Genomic DNA, 17,081 nt, shown 5'->3' with positions numbered 1-17,081 from the left:
GTCACTATCACCATGAAATACAGTCTGATGTGAGACTACAATGCACCCATAAAAGTAAAAAGAAAAGCAAAGGGCTTCTTGGAAAGAAATTAGATAAGAGGTTTAATGGGGTTTAGAGAACTTTTATTCATTCAAATCACCATAGAAATAACATTTGGCAGAAGTTGTGATTACTGATGGGGTCCAAGTGGCATTCTGGATGGAGCTGTTTGGACTTGAAAAGCTGTAGGTTGAACATTTTCTGCCAAATTGGGTAGAAAAGCCTCATCAATTCTTTTTCTGTGTTTAATAGGTACCTGTAATATTAAATAGAAATCGGTATTTTTTTTTAAATGGTGAGCAATTCTTATTATAATACAAGGTCACTTATTAATGAGACAAAATCACTGGTTCAGTTTAGGATCTTAGTGTGCCGTGTGTGTGTGTGTGTGTGTGTGTGTGTGTGTGTGTGTTCCTGGGGATTGACCCCAGGGGGGGGCATTTTACCTCTGTGGTATAACCTACACCTATTTTTAACATTTTTTAAATTTTGAAGCAGGGTCTCACTAAGTTGCGAATGACGTAGGTTGCTGAGGCTGTGCATGAACCCGTGATCCCCTGTCTCATAGTGTGCTTCATTGTACATACTGTGCCATTTGTCACAGAGGTAACTGGTCAAAATCTATCATTAGAAAGCCAGTTCCAGCTAAATTAGACTTCCCTTTTCTGGAGTAACCTAAAAATTCCTTGGTACATCGTGCAGTGCTATGTTTTAAGAAAATCATTAGTGTTCTCACATTCCAGCTATGTACAGATTCCTTTTTAGTCAATATTTAACTTGTCTCATAGGCCTGACTTAAGAAATCAGACCTTAGCTACATTTGATGTGGTTCCAACTAGTTTTGCGCCCTCAGGCTTTTTGCTTGGGGTCCCTACGGTATACAAACTAATGGAAAGACAGGACACCTCATTATAGGGTACGGCAATGGCCAACCAATAATGAGCCTTGGACCATCACCCTCCTAAAGCTCTTCCATGCGCAGTCTCTGCTCACACACTCAACTACTTAGCAGCCTTTCAACCACAAGAGTTGTGAACAACACCGCGAAGCACTCAGCACTTTCAGGGGTAAAATGAGGATGTACTGAATCTTGAAAGGCCACGTGGCCCCACACATACAAACTGGAATTCGCTTCCTTCTGGAAAAGGCTCTTGTAGAAACAAACGTATCGTTGGTTCCCATATACCTATAGATTCAATCAACTGTGGATCAAAGCCACTGGGGAAAAATGGCATCTGTTTTGAACAGACTTTTTTTCTGTCACTCATAAACAATACAGTACAACTACATCTCTAGTGTTTGCATTATGTTAGGTATTATAAGTAATCTAGAGAAGGTGCCACTGAGCTTAAAATTATTTCAACACTAAAATTTTGTTATCCAGACCCAAGCTACCTAGATAAGATCCTGATATATAGTTTTTCTAAAATAAGCTTGAAGTGACTATGAAACCACAGCATCAAATTTAAATTTTTATTGTTTTATACATGTAATCAAACATCACTTACAGTCTTTGGCCTTTGCATCCTTTTTGTTATTTTACTGCCCAGGAAATTAGTCTTTAAAAAGTGTTGATAGGAGAATCTGGATGATGTGGAGGCAGAAGTCAGGGAGCAGTGAGCCTGGGATGTAAGGCCTATACAGTTTAGAAGGTTATAAATTAGATTTCTGTCTGCAAGATACAGGCCTAGATTTAATTTATGAAATTTCAGAGCTTAAAATGGGCATCTAATTTAACTTCATTGATTCTGAGCGCCGACGTCACAATGTGGATGGAGCTCTTTGGCCGGAGAGTCACGTGACCGATTGAAGGCTGGGGCTGTGGGAAGTTAAGTGGATGGACTGAGAGCTATTTGAATTAATATGGCACGGTGATTAAATGGATTTACAGGGTGAGGAGGAATGGCTCTCAGATTCCTGGCTCAGGCCAGGTATTGGGCAACACCATTAGCTGCATCGGCTCTGCCTCCAGCCCAAAAGGAGTCAGCCTGGAGGAGGAGAGGGGCAGATTCCCTTTGACCCGCTGAACTTGTGAGCTGGAAACAGCCCAGTGCAGGCATTCAAGAGTCACTGGATATATGGGTCCAGAGCGTGCAGGAGTTTCGAGCTGCAGGTGTGGGCTTGGCAAACCATGATTAAAGCCGTGGGAACATAAGCAATTATCCTCCACAAACAATGTGAGAGGAGGCCAGACAGACCTGAACAACTCTGATTGATGTCTAGAGGCTCCGTACAGGGGAGGAACTGGCAAAGGAGACCTAGAAGACACAGCCAGAGAGAGGGGGAAACCCCAAGGCGTGGTGCCATGGAAACCAAGGGGAAAGGCTCAGGGGAGTGTGTGGTCACCTGCTGACGGGACAGTGAGGACTGAACCGTGTCCATTGTACTTGGAGCCCCAGAAGCCTTGGTGATCCTTGTTGCGGGAGATGTTGGGGGGGGGAGGTGTGTGTGTTGTGTGTGTGTAAAAGTAACCCCCCCCCACTATCACAGACAGACAGACAGACAAACAGAAAAACCGTGGATTCTTGTCCTAAGCTAAGAACAAGTATTCATCACTTGGACAGCTGCTGCAGATTTAAAGAAGTTTATTAAAAAGATAGAAATACAGAGATAGTTACAGCCCTGTGCCAGAGCGGGCACAGGGGGGCAATTCGAACGAAAATGCCAAAGAACACCAGTTTACTGAGTTTTTATCCTGTCTAAGTCCAGCAGGTCCCTCTGATTTTTGGAGATCATGTTACCCCTTATCTCCAACCCCGGCTCTGCTTCTGTTATCTCTCCAGCCGAATTTATGGTCTAAAGGGGGAGACATCTCTGTCTCCAAACACAGGCTCAGATTTATGGCCTGAGAGGGAGGTATCTCTGTCTCCAGACACAGGCTTTTACCTTTTGTCTTCTCCCCCAAAATGTGTTAAATTGTTCTTAGGAATGCAAGGACATGTTAGCTAACCCTGGCTTTCTTAGTAAAGAAGATATATTTCAAGATTGGACATCTTTCCCAGTATTGACACATTAATACATTTTAAACCCTCTTCCCAATACCAGTACAATCCTGGCAAAAGCCACTGCGATAAAGACATGGGGATGGAGATTGGATTGTCAACCGTGTGGCAGAGAACTATGTTTAGCCCCCAAGTGCCATATTTCTCTCTCTTCTTTAGAAATAGAAGTCCCAACTTTGTGTTGGATACATAGGGTCCTAGAATCAAAACTACATTTCCTGGTCTCCTTCCTGTGCTCTTCTGGCTAAGTGCTGGCCGATGAGATATATGGGGAAGTGTCCAGTGTGGCATCCAGAAGGGTCCTGTAAGGGAGTGGTGGCTTCTTGATATCTTCCTCCTTCTATGGCCAGAAAGGGTAAGAGCCATCTTGGACCATGGGGCGGAAGCCACCAATGGAGAATGGCACTTCATAAGAGAAACCTAGTTCCCACCATAATAGCCAACTAATAGCCTACCTCTAAGCTTTGCAAATTAGAAATAACTTCCTCCTGCCAGGTGTGGTGGCGCAGGCTTATAATCTCAGCATTTGGGAGGCGGAGACAGGAGGATCGTGGTTCACAGCCAGCCTCAGCTACTTAGTGAGGCTCTTTGCAACTCAGTGAGACCTTGTTTCAAAATAAAGAATAAAAAATAGAGCTGGGGTGTAGCTCAGAGGTAGAATGCCACTGGGTTCCATCCCCAGTACTGCAAAAGAAAGAAGAAAGAAAGAAAGAAAGAAAGAAAGAAAGAAAGAAAGAAAGAAAGAAAGAAAGAAACTTCCTCCTACTGTTTAAGCTGTTATTTCTTATTCATGTGTACGCCCTCAATTCTAACAGATATAGGGGCTAAAAAGTGAATTAAGTAAATGAAGTAAAGTGAATTAAGGGAGTGCGTACAGGTGACTCTTCTCGGGGGCGTGGCTGTGGGTGGAGGAGAGCCAGCAGTGGGAGGAAAGGTATGTGGTCACAGGAAGCTTTCATTCTACAGTGGGTTTGATGATCCAGGCACATACATGAGTAATACATAATTGCCGGCTGCAAGAAGGGCGTGTGGATGGGAAATAGGAGTGTGCAGAAAGGAAGTGGATAAATAATAGTTTCAGGCCCCTAAGGAGAACGGCTCGGGGGCCCTGTCCACAGGGGTTGGCTCTGGGGAGGAAAAGAGGAAGTGTATTAGCCTTTTCGTTCCTGCAATGAAATATCCAGGGGCAGGATAACTCTATAAAGAAAAGAAGTTCATTGAGTCCACACTTTTGGCTGTTTGAAGTCCAACAGAGGCCAAGAAGGAAGGGGAGGAGGCCCGGTGGGCCCAGCCTCTGGCTGCAGGAGCACTCGTGGGAGGAAGAGACTATCCAGAAGTACAAAGCCAGAGTGCGCAAGCATCAGGTTGCCCTGTGATTGGTCCTCTCTTGAGAGTTCAGGGGTCCTTCAAGAATTCCAGGAGTCTTTCCTGAGGGCCCCCCCACAGTGACCTAAGGACCTCCAAACTGGGCCCACTTTTTTTTCTTTCTTTTTGCGGTACTGGGGATGGAACCCAGGGGCATTCTACCTCAGAGCGACAGCCCCAGCCCGATTTTTTATTCTTTATTTTGAAACAGGGTCTCACTGAGTTGCAAAGGACCTCACTAAGTAGCTGGGGCTGGCTGCGAACCCAGATCCTCCTGTCTCTGCCTCTCAAATGCTGGGATTACAAGCATGCGCCACCACGCCCGCTTGGGCCCACTTCTTAGAGGTCCCACCACCTCTCAGCATTGCACAGTAGAGACCAAGCTCCCAGCACGTGAACCCTTCAGGGACATGCTTAGACCAGAGCAGGCTCCTTTTCCATTTCACAGGAGGGAGCAAGAGGCAGCTGAGTATAAATGCAGGCGGATCTGGAGGCAAGAAACCAAGGGAGCTCCTATCTGATGGCTCCTGATTCTCTGAAAATGATGAAGGGTCAGAGTGTGGATGAAGTTATAAAGAGATGAGGGAAGTCAGGCACAGTGGCACATGTCAGGCATTCCAGTACGTAGTAGGCTGAGAGAGAAGGACTGTAGGTTCTGGGCCAGCATCAGCAACTTAGCAAAACCCTGTTTCAAAAAAAAAAAAAAAAAAAAAAAAAAAAGGGCTGGGGATGTAGCACCAAGGTAGAATGCTCCTGAATTTAATCCTTTGCAACACACACACACACACACACACACACACACACACACACACACACAATTAATAATAATAATAATATGAGGAAGATTTTAAATAGTTGCTGCAGTTGCTGCAGAGAGAAGAATGTGACCTCACTGCGCCCTCAGCTCCTGGGCTGAGTGTGAACTGGGCCTGTGTGTCAATCTTAACCCTGTGGCTTAAGAGATATGTTCAAAACTGGGCACATGACCTGAGCCGGGTTCTTTTCAGCTGTCCCAGGTTCATCCACCACCCCTACTTGGCTGAGTTTGGGCAGAGGATGGGTGCGGTGGAGGTGGTAGCCCTCTTAACTGCCTGCAGGCTCTGCTCCAGGCCCAGAGGCAGAGAGAGAACCCTGTCCTTGGGAAACAGCTCAAACCTTGGTCAAGCTGCCAAGTTTCGCCAGTTCACCTGTGTCCATGTTGGGGTTTTGTGAGCCCACTGATTTCATTTATTTCCTTAAGCATTTTGAGAGCAATAACCCCAGAACAAAAGGCAGTTTCTCAGGAGCTGAGATTGTAGTGGAATCTGAGCTAATGCCAAATAAAGGGAGCTGACCTTGACTGTGCCTCCACTTCTGATAGGAGCGGGGAGACTGCTGACGGTGCTGCCATGGGAGGGAGAGATCCGGAAACTTTCCCCATTCCAGCTGGACAACAGCTGAGCAGGGCACATGAGACTATTATGAGCAATTTTTCTCCCTTAGTGCCACTGATATTGGTGATAACTGATTGTTGTCCCTTTGAGTACTGGGTCCAACAAGACAGCTGTCCAACCCAGCCCCAGCTCTTCTCTATTAATGAATCTACATATAGAAAGACGGCCGCCAACCCCTCCTCTCCTTGCAGAGAAGAACATTTGGAACTGAGGCCTGGGAGCAACTTCCACCTCTACCCATGACAAAGAGGCTTTCTGCCACTCCTGCCCCAGCCCCGACCCTGGGAGCAAGGTCTCTTCACCTGCCTCATGCTGAACCCAGGTTGTCTGTAAATGTGCAGGTGTTGGGGGGCATAGACAGCAGTTCACTAGGACACGTTAACCCAGAAGAGGATTAAAATGATGCTTGCCTAAGCTGGAAGCTGTGGTGCATATCTATAATCCCAGCTACTCGGAAGGCTGAGGCAGGAGGATCGCAAGTTTGAAGCCAGTGGGCAACTTAGTGAAATCCTGCCTCTGAATAAAAAATAAAAAGACTGGGGGTGTAGTTTGTGGTAGCATGCCCTGGATTCAATCCCCAGTACTGCATTAAGAAAGAAGTAGAGTATGGTTGTGTATGTCTGTAATCCCAAGATTTGAGAGGGAGGTGAGACAGGAGGATCGCAGGTTCAAGAATAGCATTAGCAATTTAGGAGAGGCCCTTGGCAACTTAGGGAGACCCTATTAAAAAATAAGTCTAGGGTATGGCTTGGAGGTAGAATGCCTCTGGGTTCAATCCCTAGTATCACATATGGGGGCGGGGGATAAAAAAAAAAAAAAGCTTGGCTAGGCTGGAAACAGAAAGGAAAGAAGAGAAAGAAAAAAACCCAGGTCTGTGGAGAGGAGCACGAAAGGCACAGAATCGCTCAGGGTCAGTGGTTCAGACACAGCCCCAAGGCGCTCACCGAGCTCTTTGTCTTTGGGCTGGGGAGACAGGCACCCACTGCGAGGGTCAGGTGACAGACAGAGGCAAGGAGGAGCCTGTGGGCTTCACCAGCAAGCCCAGCTCTGCTCTCAGTAAACCCAAAGTAACCCGATCTTTGACTTTGCTTCTGAAACACTGTTTTTTCAGATCACTCATACAGGTAACCAGCCACAAGGAAACACAGATAAAAGGACTAAACATGTGGTTACTATGAAACTGTTAACTGACATTTGCACATTTACTAAGTGTCACTAGGCTATTCTAAGTGTCAGATGTGTATCATTTTATTTAATCCTCAGAACAAGCTTTGGAGCAGGCATTCCCATTTTACAGAGAGGCACATTAGCCTATCTAAGGTCTCACAGCCATTAGTGACAGGGTTCTGGCTGTCCTCCTCCAAAACTCACATACTGAATCACAGGCCATGCTGTAGAACAAGAAGGCAGGGCCTGGCTGATCCAAACAGTTGGCTAACCATGGTTAATATATCTGGTCATATTCCTGATAGATCTAGAAGAAAACTTAGAATTTATTCAGTCCTCATCTTATAGGAGAGGAAGCCAGTTTAGAGGCATCCTATGACAGTTCATGCTGCCCAGTTCGTTCACTGCCTGGAGGGCTATTTTGAGTGTCACTTTTATAGGACTTTTTAAGCTCCTAGCACTCAAGAATTATAATGTACTTTACTAATAACACCGGAGAACTGTGGCCACTGGTGTCCTGAGCCATTAAGATGCTTTAAAATCCAGGAAGTACTCACTGTTCTTTGAGTGGGATATTGCACACTCTCGGGACCAGTTGTTATTTATTGATTGAAACCTTTCAGATGTCGATACTCCAAGTAGGATAAAGTAGAAAATTCTAACTATAAGCCAGGCATGGTGGGATACCCATAATCTTAACACTTGGGAGGCTGAGACAGGAGAATCACAGGTTTGAGGACAGCTCATCACCCTAGTGAAACCCAGTTTCAAAATAAAAATAAAAGTAGGGCTGGGTTTGATCCCTAGTACCCCCCCCAAAAAAAGAAAGAAAATCCTGACTATAAATAAAGACTAAGGGTTATCATTCATGTGTCTTTTATTCATTCATTCATTCATTCAATGAATATTGTACTGGTATTGGGAAGAGGGTTTGAAATGTATTAAGGTATAAGTATTGGGAAAAGAGTTCCAATTTTAAAAATATATCCTTTATACTAAGAAGGCCAGGGCTAGCAGAAAGGAGGGACTTGTAATTTACATTTCTAAAGGGAAGGAAAGGAAGCCTGAGAGGCTCCTTTACATTTCTGAAAGAGAAACAAATGGCCTAAGGGAAATCTGAAGAAATCCCAGATGCCTGAGAGAAACAAATGGCCTAAGGGAAATCTGAAGAAATCCCATATGCCGGAGAAACAATTTCACACTAGAGATAGGGCTAGCATATCTACAGATCAAAGGACCTTCCTCGGACTTAGACAGGATAAAAATTCAGGAAACTGGAGTTTGTTGGCATTTTCGTTCGAATTGCCCCCCTGTGTCGCTCCGGCACAGGGCTGTAACTACCTCTATATTTCTACCTTCTAATAAACTTCTTTAAATCTGCAGCAGCTGTCCAAGCGATGAATACTTATTCTTAGCTTAGGACAAGAATCCACGGTTTTTCTGTTTGTCTCTGTGTGTCTGGTGGTGGTGGGGGGATTATTTCACCTCACACACCTTCCCCCCCCCCAACCTATCCCCCGCAACAAATATCACAGAAGACTCATTAAATAGCCACTGGGTTGATACTGCTAGTCCCCGAGGCCCTCCTTCATCTCAGACCCCCGAGTCTGGGTAGTTCTTCTAGCTGGGAGGACATGCTTACCACCTGGGGAGCTCATCTGGACAGATGGCTGCTCCAAGTCCATAAGCTGCCTCTGTAGCTCTTCCACACGCTGGAAAGCGTCCAGCTTCACGTTGCGCTCCTGTGCGAGCCGGCTTCTCACCTGAGCACCAGAGGGTAGAGAAGCACAGATGATTTGTGGTGCTCACTATGGTTCCCTTTGGTCACAGTGGGCTCTGAGGAACAGGCAGGGTCCCCAGCTCCCCGATGAAGAGCACCAGACCTTCTCAAAGTCCTGGGGAGGCTGAACTCAGCCTTCTGAGAATCGAGAGCTTCAGAAAGACCAAGAACTCAAGAGGAACAAGGGCAACCCTTGGGATCCTCTAGTACTTTATCATAACTAGGTGCTTATTTATAATGTTATATATATGTATGTTGTACGTGATCCTCCTGCCTCAGCCTCCCAAGTGCTGGGATTACAGGAATGTGCCACCATGCCAGGCTAATTTTCTTTCATTCTAAAGCTACCTGTTTCCTTCCTCTCTCTCTCTCTCTCTCTCTCTCTCTCTCTCTCTCTCTCTCTCTCTCTTTTGTGGTACTGAGAACTGAACTCAGCAGCATTCTACCTCTGAGCTACACTCTCAGCCTTTTTTATTTTATTTTATTTTGAGAGAGGGTTTTGCTAGGTTACCACATGCTGACTTCAAACCTGCCATCCTTCTGTTGCAGCTTCTTAAGTACTGGTAGTGCAGGCAGGCAGCAGTGCTCCTGGCTTCCTTTCTCCATTTCTATACAATTTCTTTAGCAACCCCTCAATTCAATGTTAACTGTAGAATTATCCTTACTGATCTTCTCCTTGAGCACTTGAAACCCTTGAACAATCATTTAATTTAATTTTCTGCTTATATTTGTTTCCTGCTATCTCTGGTGAATGAATCAAGGGCTTTGCTCACTCAGTGAAAATGTGCCACTCACCTTCTCAGGAAGGTACCATTTCTTTTCTCCTTCTTCTCCTTCTCCTCCTTCTCCTTCTTCTTCCTCTTCTCTTCCCCCTTCTCCTCCTTCTTCTTCCTCTTTCTTCCTCCTTCCTTTTCCTTCTTCCCCCTCCTCCTCCTTCCTCTTCTTCTTCCTCTTCTTCTCCTCCTTCTCCTCCTTCTTCTCTCTTTTTTTTTTTTTTCTTTTTTGGTGGTACTAGGGGTGGAACCCAGAGGCTTTCTACCTTCGAGCTACACTCCCAGACCTATTTTATATTTTATTTGGAAACGGGGTCTCACTAAGTTGCTGAGAGCCTCACTAAGTAGCTGAGGCTGGCTTTGAACCTACGCGATCCTCCTGTCTCAGCCTCCCAAGTGTGGGGATTACAAGCGTGCGCCACCACGCCTGGCTCTTTTTCTATTGAATTACATTCTGTAGTCTGCTTTGTTGAGACTTGAATTATTCACCTCTATATTATAATAATCCTCTCTTTTTTCCTTCCTGTGGGATATGCTTAACACAAATACGTTGTGTTTGCAAACCACATTTGCCTTTTTTGTTTGTTTGTTTCTGCATTTCCAGAAACACTGGAATAAATCCTCTCATAATAGTTTCCATAATACTTGCTGCTGTCTCAAATAACTTGGCAAAAATTTTTTAAAGGATACTGGTTCAAAGCTTAGAGCTGGGTTGAAATGGGGTTCTCAGGTGGTCACAGGGTGCCGAGATTCTAAGCCTTGGGACAGTCAAGCCGTCCCAGCTCACTGGAGGAGTGGCTCCCAATGTGGTGTAAATAAGACCATCTCCCCGGTGTGCCTGGAAATGGTCGAGGTGGGGATGCTTCCGTGGAGGACAGGAGAGAGGATTGGAAAGGCAGGGAGGAGCGAGATGGCTCCTGCTGGGCACTTAGCATCGCTCTTACTAGAGTTTACCTGGCGGAGTTCCCGCTCCATCTTCTTCTGCTGCAGCTGCCCCAGTCTCGAAGCTCTTTCAGCCTCTTCCGTTAGAAGCTGCAGTTGCTGCTCCTTTTGTTCCGCATCTTCCAGGAGCTTCTCCATTCTGGATGCTTTTATGGCCTCCAGCTGTTGCCGGGTGAGAGCTTCCTGGGTCACCCTGTATTCTAACTCCTTCAGCAGCTGGGCCTGTGGCAGAAAAAGGCCAAGCCAGAAAGCAACAGAGGCATGCTCAGCCTGTCACCATGTGCTCCACTGGGGCTCAAGGCAGGTCTGTGTGCTGTGCTCCCGGGCTCTGGGTAACACAGCCCAACTATTCTATCCTGTGCCACCAGCAGCAAAGGCACCAGGGTCTAGCCGGGCCCTGGGCAAAAGTCAGGAAAATAGAACAAATGACAAAAGCAAGTCTAATACACTATATATAGTAGTATCAGGTCAAATAATTTGGTCTTTTAATACCAACATATGATGATAATGTGTGTGTTAATTATCTTATTAACCACAAAATCTTATCTATCACAAACTATTTGCTTTGCCACAGAGACTTTCTCCCAGGTGACAGCAGTGGAAGGGTTAACCTCTGGGGAGAGAAGGGCATGCCATGCAAGCAATGGGTGGGGAAGAAGAGGCTCTGATGCGGGCACTGTTTTGACTTTCAAAATAACTTTGGAGGAACCAATTTATAAATGGTTAAAGAAGAAAGAGTAGTAATAACCTGGGTCTGTTCTGAAGTTTCTCAAATCAGTGGCACTCTAAGTATGAAGGACAAGTCTTAATTCTAACTTGAATGGTGATTATTCATACTTGTATGGTGATTTTGCAGGTTACCAAGTACCTTCCATAACTAACTCACCTCATGTACAACTGCGGAGGAAGTAGGTCTAAAATATGCACAAATCATAGTTCATGCTTTAAATATGTCCAGGTATTAAAGATGGTGGATATAGAGAGGGACAGTATGCTTCAAGAGCTTAAAGATTCAGAACTCAACTAGCAGGAAGCCTACTTTTTGGCAAAAGAAAACAAGCAGCTAAGACTCAACAGAACAATGACAATCAAAATGTGGTGGAATTGGAGGCGTCAAAGAGAGCAGAAAGCTCAAAGGAGCTCCCGAGTCTCTCCTGGTAAATGGAGAGTGGAGGCGGTGCCATCTTTGACCATCATCAAAAACAGTCGCACTTTTTTCTCCATACTCAACAAAGACCCAACTACCCATATGGCTTAGCTAGGTCCTGTGGCTGCAGCTGAACCCATCTCTGTCTGCAGGGACCTGAGCGGTGCTCATCAAGACCATGAGTTAATAAGTGTCCCAGCGGGAGATAGCTGGACATAGCCACAAGGACTTGTGTGGTAGTGAACAGACTCGCTGGGTCTGTGACTTTGCTAATCACCCCTGCATAGATGGAGGCTACAGTTGGACACAGCAGAAATGTAAGTTAGCAGACATCCCCTAGGACATTTGGGTGAGAGGGACCTCGAGTCCACGGTTCAACATGCCCTTGCAAGGTCTTTAGTGATCACCACAGGACACCCAGCATGGTATCTGTGAGGCAAAATTAGTCTACTGAGTTGCAGTCTTGGAAAGCCATAAACTCTCACCCAGCCCTGTTTGGGTGCTGCAAGCACCAATGTCAGAGGCCAAGAGGGGCTCTCATAATCACATCCGCCCTAAGCAGCAGTGGTATCCATGGAGCTAAATAAGTGAGCCTACCCAAGCCCCAAGCTCAGAACAGTACAATCTCTCCCTACCAGAGCTTGAGCCCTGTAAGCTGGGAGGCCAGGGGCTGGCAGAGGTTTATGTGATCATAACTACAGGCTGGAAACTCAATACTCTCTCTACCGGCAGAGTTTGTGCCTGACATGCATGCATACCAGTGACTGACAGTGCTCCAAGCAATTGTATCCAAATCAGCAGAGGTGTCCCTGGGCCATCAAAACTCAGTAAGTCAGGCCACAATCTTGGAACACAGCAATTGCTGGCTCTGTTGAGCTTAGGGCCCATTTGCCATAGAGGTAGAGGTCAGTACTCTGAAGTTCCATGGGCTTACAATCAGCAGAACAGTGGCCTTATTGATATGGTAGAATAGAAGAATAAACTTTTAGGAAGAAAGAAAATTCTTTGGGAAGGGAATGAAGAAAAGGTTTTAAAATCTGTAATTTTCATTTAACAGAGCTTGGTTATTCTTAAGGATTTAGGCCCACACTTTAAATTAAAATAGGATGGCTCAGGAAGTTCCTGAGCTATTTATCAAAGTTTTGTTCCCCTCCAGGGAGATCTTTAAAAGTCATGCTTTTATTAAATGAGCCCCATTCCCCACTAGCCTATCTCTGTTACCAACTTCCTGTCTCTGACTCCTGGCCCAAAGGAATTATCATCTTTTCTGAACCAAAAAGCTTCAAAGAAGGAGCCTGCCATCCCATGTGATCTGGTCACCTCTCCCCCCTCTTTCTGGCCCTATAAGAATGTAGAGCTCTGAGAAATTCTGGGCCATTTGGGGCCATTCTGGGCCATTTTGGGAGCCATTCTGAGCCATTTGGGGCCATTCTGGGCCATTTGGGGCAGCTCATGGACACTCTGGACAATTTCGAGCTCTTGGCCTCCCTCTTGTGATCTCTTAAGATGGCCCGTTTTCCCCTGAATGTGCATCCTTACTTTGCTTAAACTAAAACCTCGGTCTTTATCTTTGACTGGTGTGTGTTGAAATTCTTTTTGCCATGAAAGCAAAGAACCCACAAAAGTTATCATGTTGTTTATGACATTATGAAGTTTGGGCCTGGAGAGCCTGGAAGCCTGCAGCCCATCAGAGACTCCTGTTTATCTGCACTATGAACTATATCTTGTTAAAGAGGTTCTGAGGGACAAACTCAAAATTTGGACTATATGAGGCAGATTTGTAAAGGCAAATAGAAAATCCCAGCATAGACCATATTATAAAGGGATAACAAATGAATATGGGACTCGCATACAAAGAGGAAGAAGATGGCAAGACAACAGAAATACAAACTGAGAACTCTAAACACATGTAAATGAAGAACAGTGAGGAAACAAACTCCCACAACTCAACAACATGGGATATCACCAATACTGACCTGCAGGAAATGCCAGAAGGAGAATTCTGAATTTTGATTCTTAATATGATCAAAGGCCTCAAAGAAAGTCTCGAGGAAATGAAAGAGCATATCAGTAGAGAAAATAAGGCCCAAAGTAAGAACCAAAAAGAAGTTTAGAGTAAAATGAGGGAGCCAATAAAAGGAATTAAAGACCATAATAGTAATCACCTCTGGCAGGCTAGACCATATGCAAAGCAGAGTATCACTCTTGGAAGACAGTTTATTCAAAACTGAAAACAGAGTCAACAATATAGAGAAGACAATACAACACAACCTGAATATCCAACAAATATGGGATAATATGAAACAACCTAACTTATGGATAATAGGTATAGAAGAAGGTCTAGAAACATAAACTAAGGGTATCAGAAATCCCTTTAGAAAAATAATTTCAGAGAATTTCCCAAATATAGAAAAGATTTGGACATCCACATATAGGAGACATCCAGAACACCAAGAGGACAAGATCAAAGGACTTCCCCACACTACATAATGATCAAAATTACTAACATAGAGGCTAAGGAAGAAATCTTAAAAGCAATGAGAACAAAAGAATGGGTTACATCCAGGGAAAAACAATAAGAATCACTCCAGACACCTCAACCCAAGTCAAGAAAGTCAGAAGGGGCTGATAAGATGTGCTCTAGAGTGTACTCCAGACCCTAGAAGCTAAGTAGCTGAGGCTGTCCGTGAACCACGATCCTCTGGTCTCAGCCTCCCGAATGCTGAGATTACAAGCATGTACCACCATGCCCAGCTACCACTCCTTTTCAGTATAGTCCTCAAGACTCTTGTGTAAGCAATAAAACAGGAGAAGGATATCAAAGGAATTCAAATAGGAAATGAAGTATTAAAATTATCTCTACTTGCAGATAACATGATCTTATATTATGAAGACCCAAAAACTCAACCAAAAGACTACTAGAACTGATTAACAAATTCAGCAGAGTAACAATACAAAATCAATCTAAAAATCAGCAGCTTTTCTTTATGCCAACCATGAATCCCCCAAGAAAGAAATACAGACAATTCCATTCACAATAACCTCAAAACAATAAAATACCTGGGAATAAACTAACCATGGAGGTACAAGACCTCTACAATGAAAATTATTTTTTGTGTGTGTTTGTGGTACTGGGGGTGGAACCCAGGGACCTTCTACCTCTGGGCTATACTACCAGACCTATTTTTATACTTTATTTGGAAACAGGGTCTCACAAAGTTGCTGAGAGCCCCACTAAGTAGCTAAGACTGGCTTTGAACCTACACAATCCTCCTGTCTCAGCCTCCCAAGCTCAGGGATTACAAGCATACACCACCACACCCAGCTACAATGAAAAGTATAAAACACTAAGGAAATAAATTGGAGAAGATCTAAAAACATGGAAAGATATTTCTTGCTTTTGGATAGACAGAATAAATATTATCAAAATGGCCATTCCACCAAAAGTAATCCACAGAGTCAATACAATCCTTATCAAAATATCAATGTTAGGTGCCAGGTATGGTAGCACATGCTTGTAATCCCAGTACTTGGGAGGCTGAGACAGAAGGATCATGGTTCACAGACAGCCTCGGCTACTTAGTGAGGCCCTTTGCAACTCAGTGAGACCCTGTTTCAAAATAAAGAATTAAAAAAATAGGGCTGGGGGTGTAGCTTGGAGATAGAATGCCCCTGGGTTCTATCCCCAGTACCAAAGTAAAAAAGGTCATTCTTCACAGACCTAGAAAAACACTCATAAATTTTATATGGAGAAACAAAAGACCCAGAATGGCCAAAGCAATTCTCAGCCATAAAAAAAAAAAAAAAACATGCAGGAGGCATCACAATTTCTGACCTCAAATTATACTACAGAGCTATAGTAATAAAAACAGTATGGTACTGACACAAAACCAGACAGACCAATGGAGCAAAATAGAAGATACAAAAACAAATCCACACAATTGTAGCCAATTTTTTTTTTTTTTTTTTTTTTTTTTGGTGGTACTGTAAGTGGAACCCAGAGGCTTTCTACCTCCAGGCTATATTCCCAGACCTATTTTATATTTTGTTTGGAAACAGGGTCTCACTAAGTTGCTGAGAGCCTCACTAAGTAGCTGAGGCTGGCTTCGAACCTGTGCGATCCTCCTGTCTCAGCCTCCCAAGCGCGGGGATTACAAGCGTGCGCCACCACGCCCAGCTTTAGCCAATTGTTTTTAAACAAAGGTGCCAAACACATATGTTGGAGAAAAAAACAACCCTTTCAACAAATGGTGTTGAAAAAAACAATTATTCAGTTGTAAAAAGATGGAACTAATTTCTTTCCTCCCACCCTGCTCAGGAGTCAACTCAAGATGGATCAAAGACCTGGAAATTAGACAAGAGACTTTGAAACTAATAGAGGAGGGCATAGGTCTAATACTCCAACATATAGGCACAAGTAAAAACTTCCTCAACAAGATCCCCATAGCTCTGGAAATTAAAACAAGAATTAATAAATGAGATGTCATCAAATTAAAAAGTGTCTGATCATCAAAGGAAACCATCAAGGGTCTAAAGAGAAAGCCTACAGAATGGGAGAAGATATTTGCCAGTTATCCCTCTGATAGAGGACCAATATATAGAATATACAAGGAACTTAAAAGACTTTACACTTAAAAAAATAATAATCCTATCAAGAAGTGGGCAACTGAATTGAATAGACATTTCACAAAAGAAGTGATACAAATGGCCAGAAAGAATATTCAACATCCTTAGCAATCAGGAGATGCAAATAAAAACTACACTGAGATTCCATCTAACCCCAATCAAAATGGCAATCATCATGAAGTTTAAAAAAAAAAAAAAAAAATATATATATATATATATATATATATATATATATATATATATATAGGCAAGGACGTGGGGAAATTAGAACGCTTCTACACTGTTGGTGGGATTTGCAAATTATTCAACCACTATGGAGATCAGTGTGGAGATTCCTCAAAACACTGGGAATGAATCCACCATATGATCTGGCTATACCACTCCTGGGTATCTTCCCAACAGGGCTGAAATTAGAGAACTACAGTAATTTAGGCATATCCATGTTCATAGCAGCAGAACTCACAATAGCCAAATTATGGAACCAACCTACATGTCCACCAAGAGATGAATGGATTACAAAATTATGGTGCATCCTCACAATGGAATTCTACTCAGCAACAGAGAAGAACAAAATGATGCCATTTTCAGGAAAATGGAAGGACCTGGAGATCATCATGTTAATTGAGATCAGCCAGTCACAGAAAGTGAAGGGTCATATGTTTCTCTAATATGCAGATGCTAAGGAGTAATGGGGATACTAGAGGAACTCCAGATAATGGAAGAGAAACTCCAGTGGAGCCAGGGAGGTGATCTAAGAGAAGGGGAGGAGGAAGAATAAAGATCAATGGAGGAATTACTACCATTGG

At 43.9% G+C, this 17,081-nt stretch overlaps 1 protein-coding gene across 1 annotated transcript in view; it reads right to left on the bottom strand.

Moving 5' to 3' along the window:
- Window positions 1–170: 170 nt before the first annotated feature.
- LOC308266059 (uncharacterized protein) overlaps window positions 171–17,081 on the bottom strand; it is a gene marked incomplete at both ends in the record, with an annotated part of 178,896 nt that continues 161,985 nt past the window's right edge. The window contains 4 exons of the mRNA XM_080700095.1: window positions 171–296; window positions 1,549–1,676; window positions 8,650–8,770; window positions 10,515–10,724. Of these exons, the coding sequence (XP_080556221.1) occupies window positions 171–296; window positions 1,549–1,676; window positions 8,650–8,770; window positions 10,515–10,724 (585 nt within the window). The remainder of the gene's footprint in view (window positions 297–1,548; window positions 1,677–8,649; window positions 8,771–10,514; window positions 10,725–17,081) is intronic.

The sequence above is a fragment of the Muscardinus avellanarius genome (genome assembly GCF_963383645.1).
Source record: "Muscardinus avellanarius genome assembly, chromosome: 8".
Classification (NCBI taxonomy): domain Eukaryota; kingdom Metazoa; phylum Chordata; class Mammalia; order Rodentia; family Gliridae; genus Muscardinus; species Muscardinus avellanarius.
This window is presented reverse-complemented; position numbering and strand designations above follow the sequence as displayed.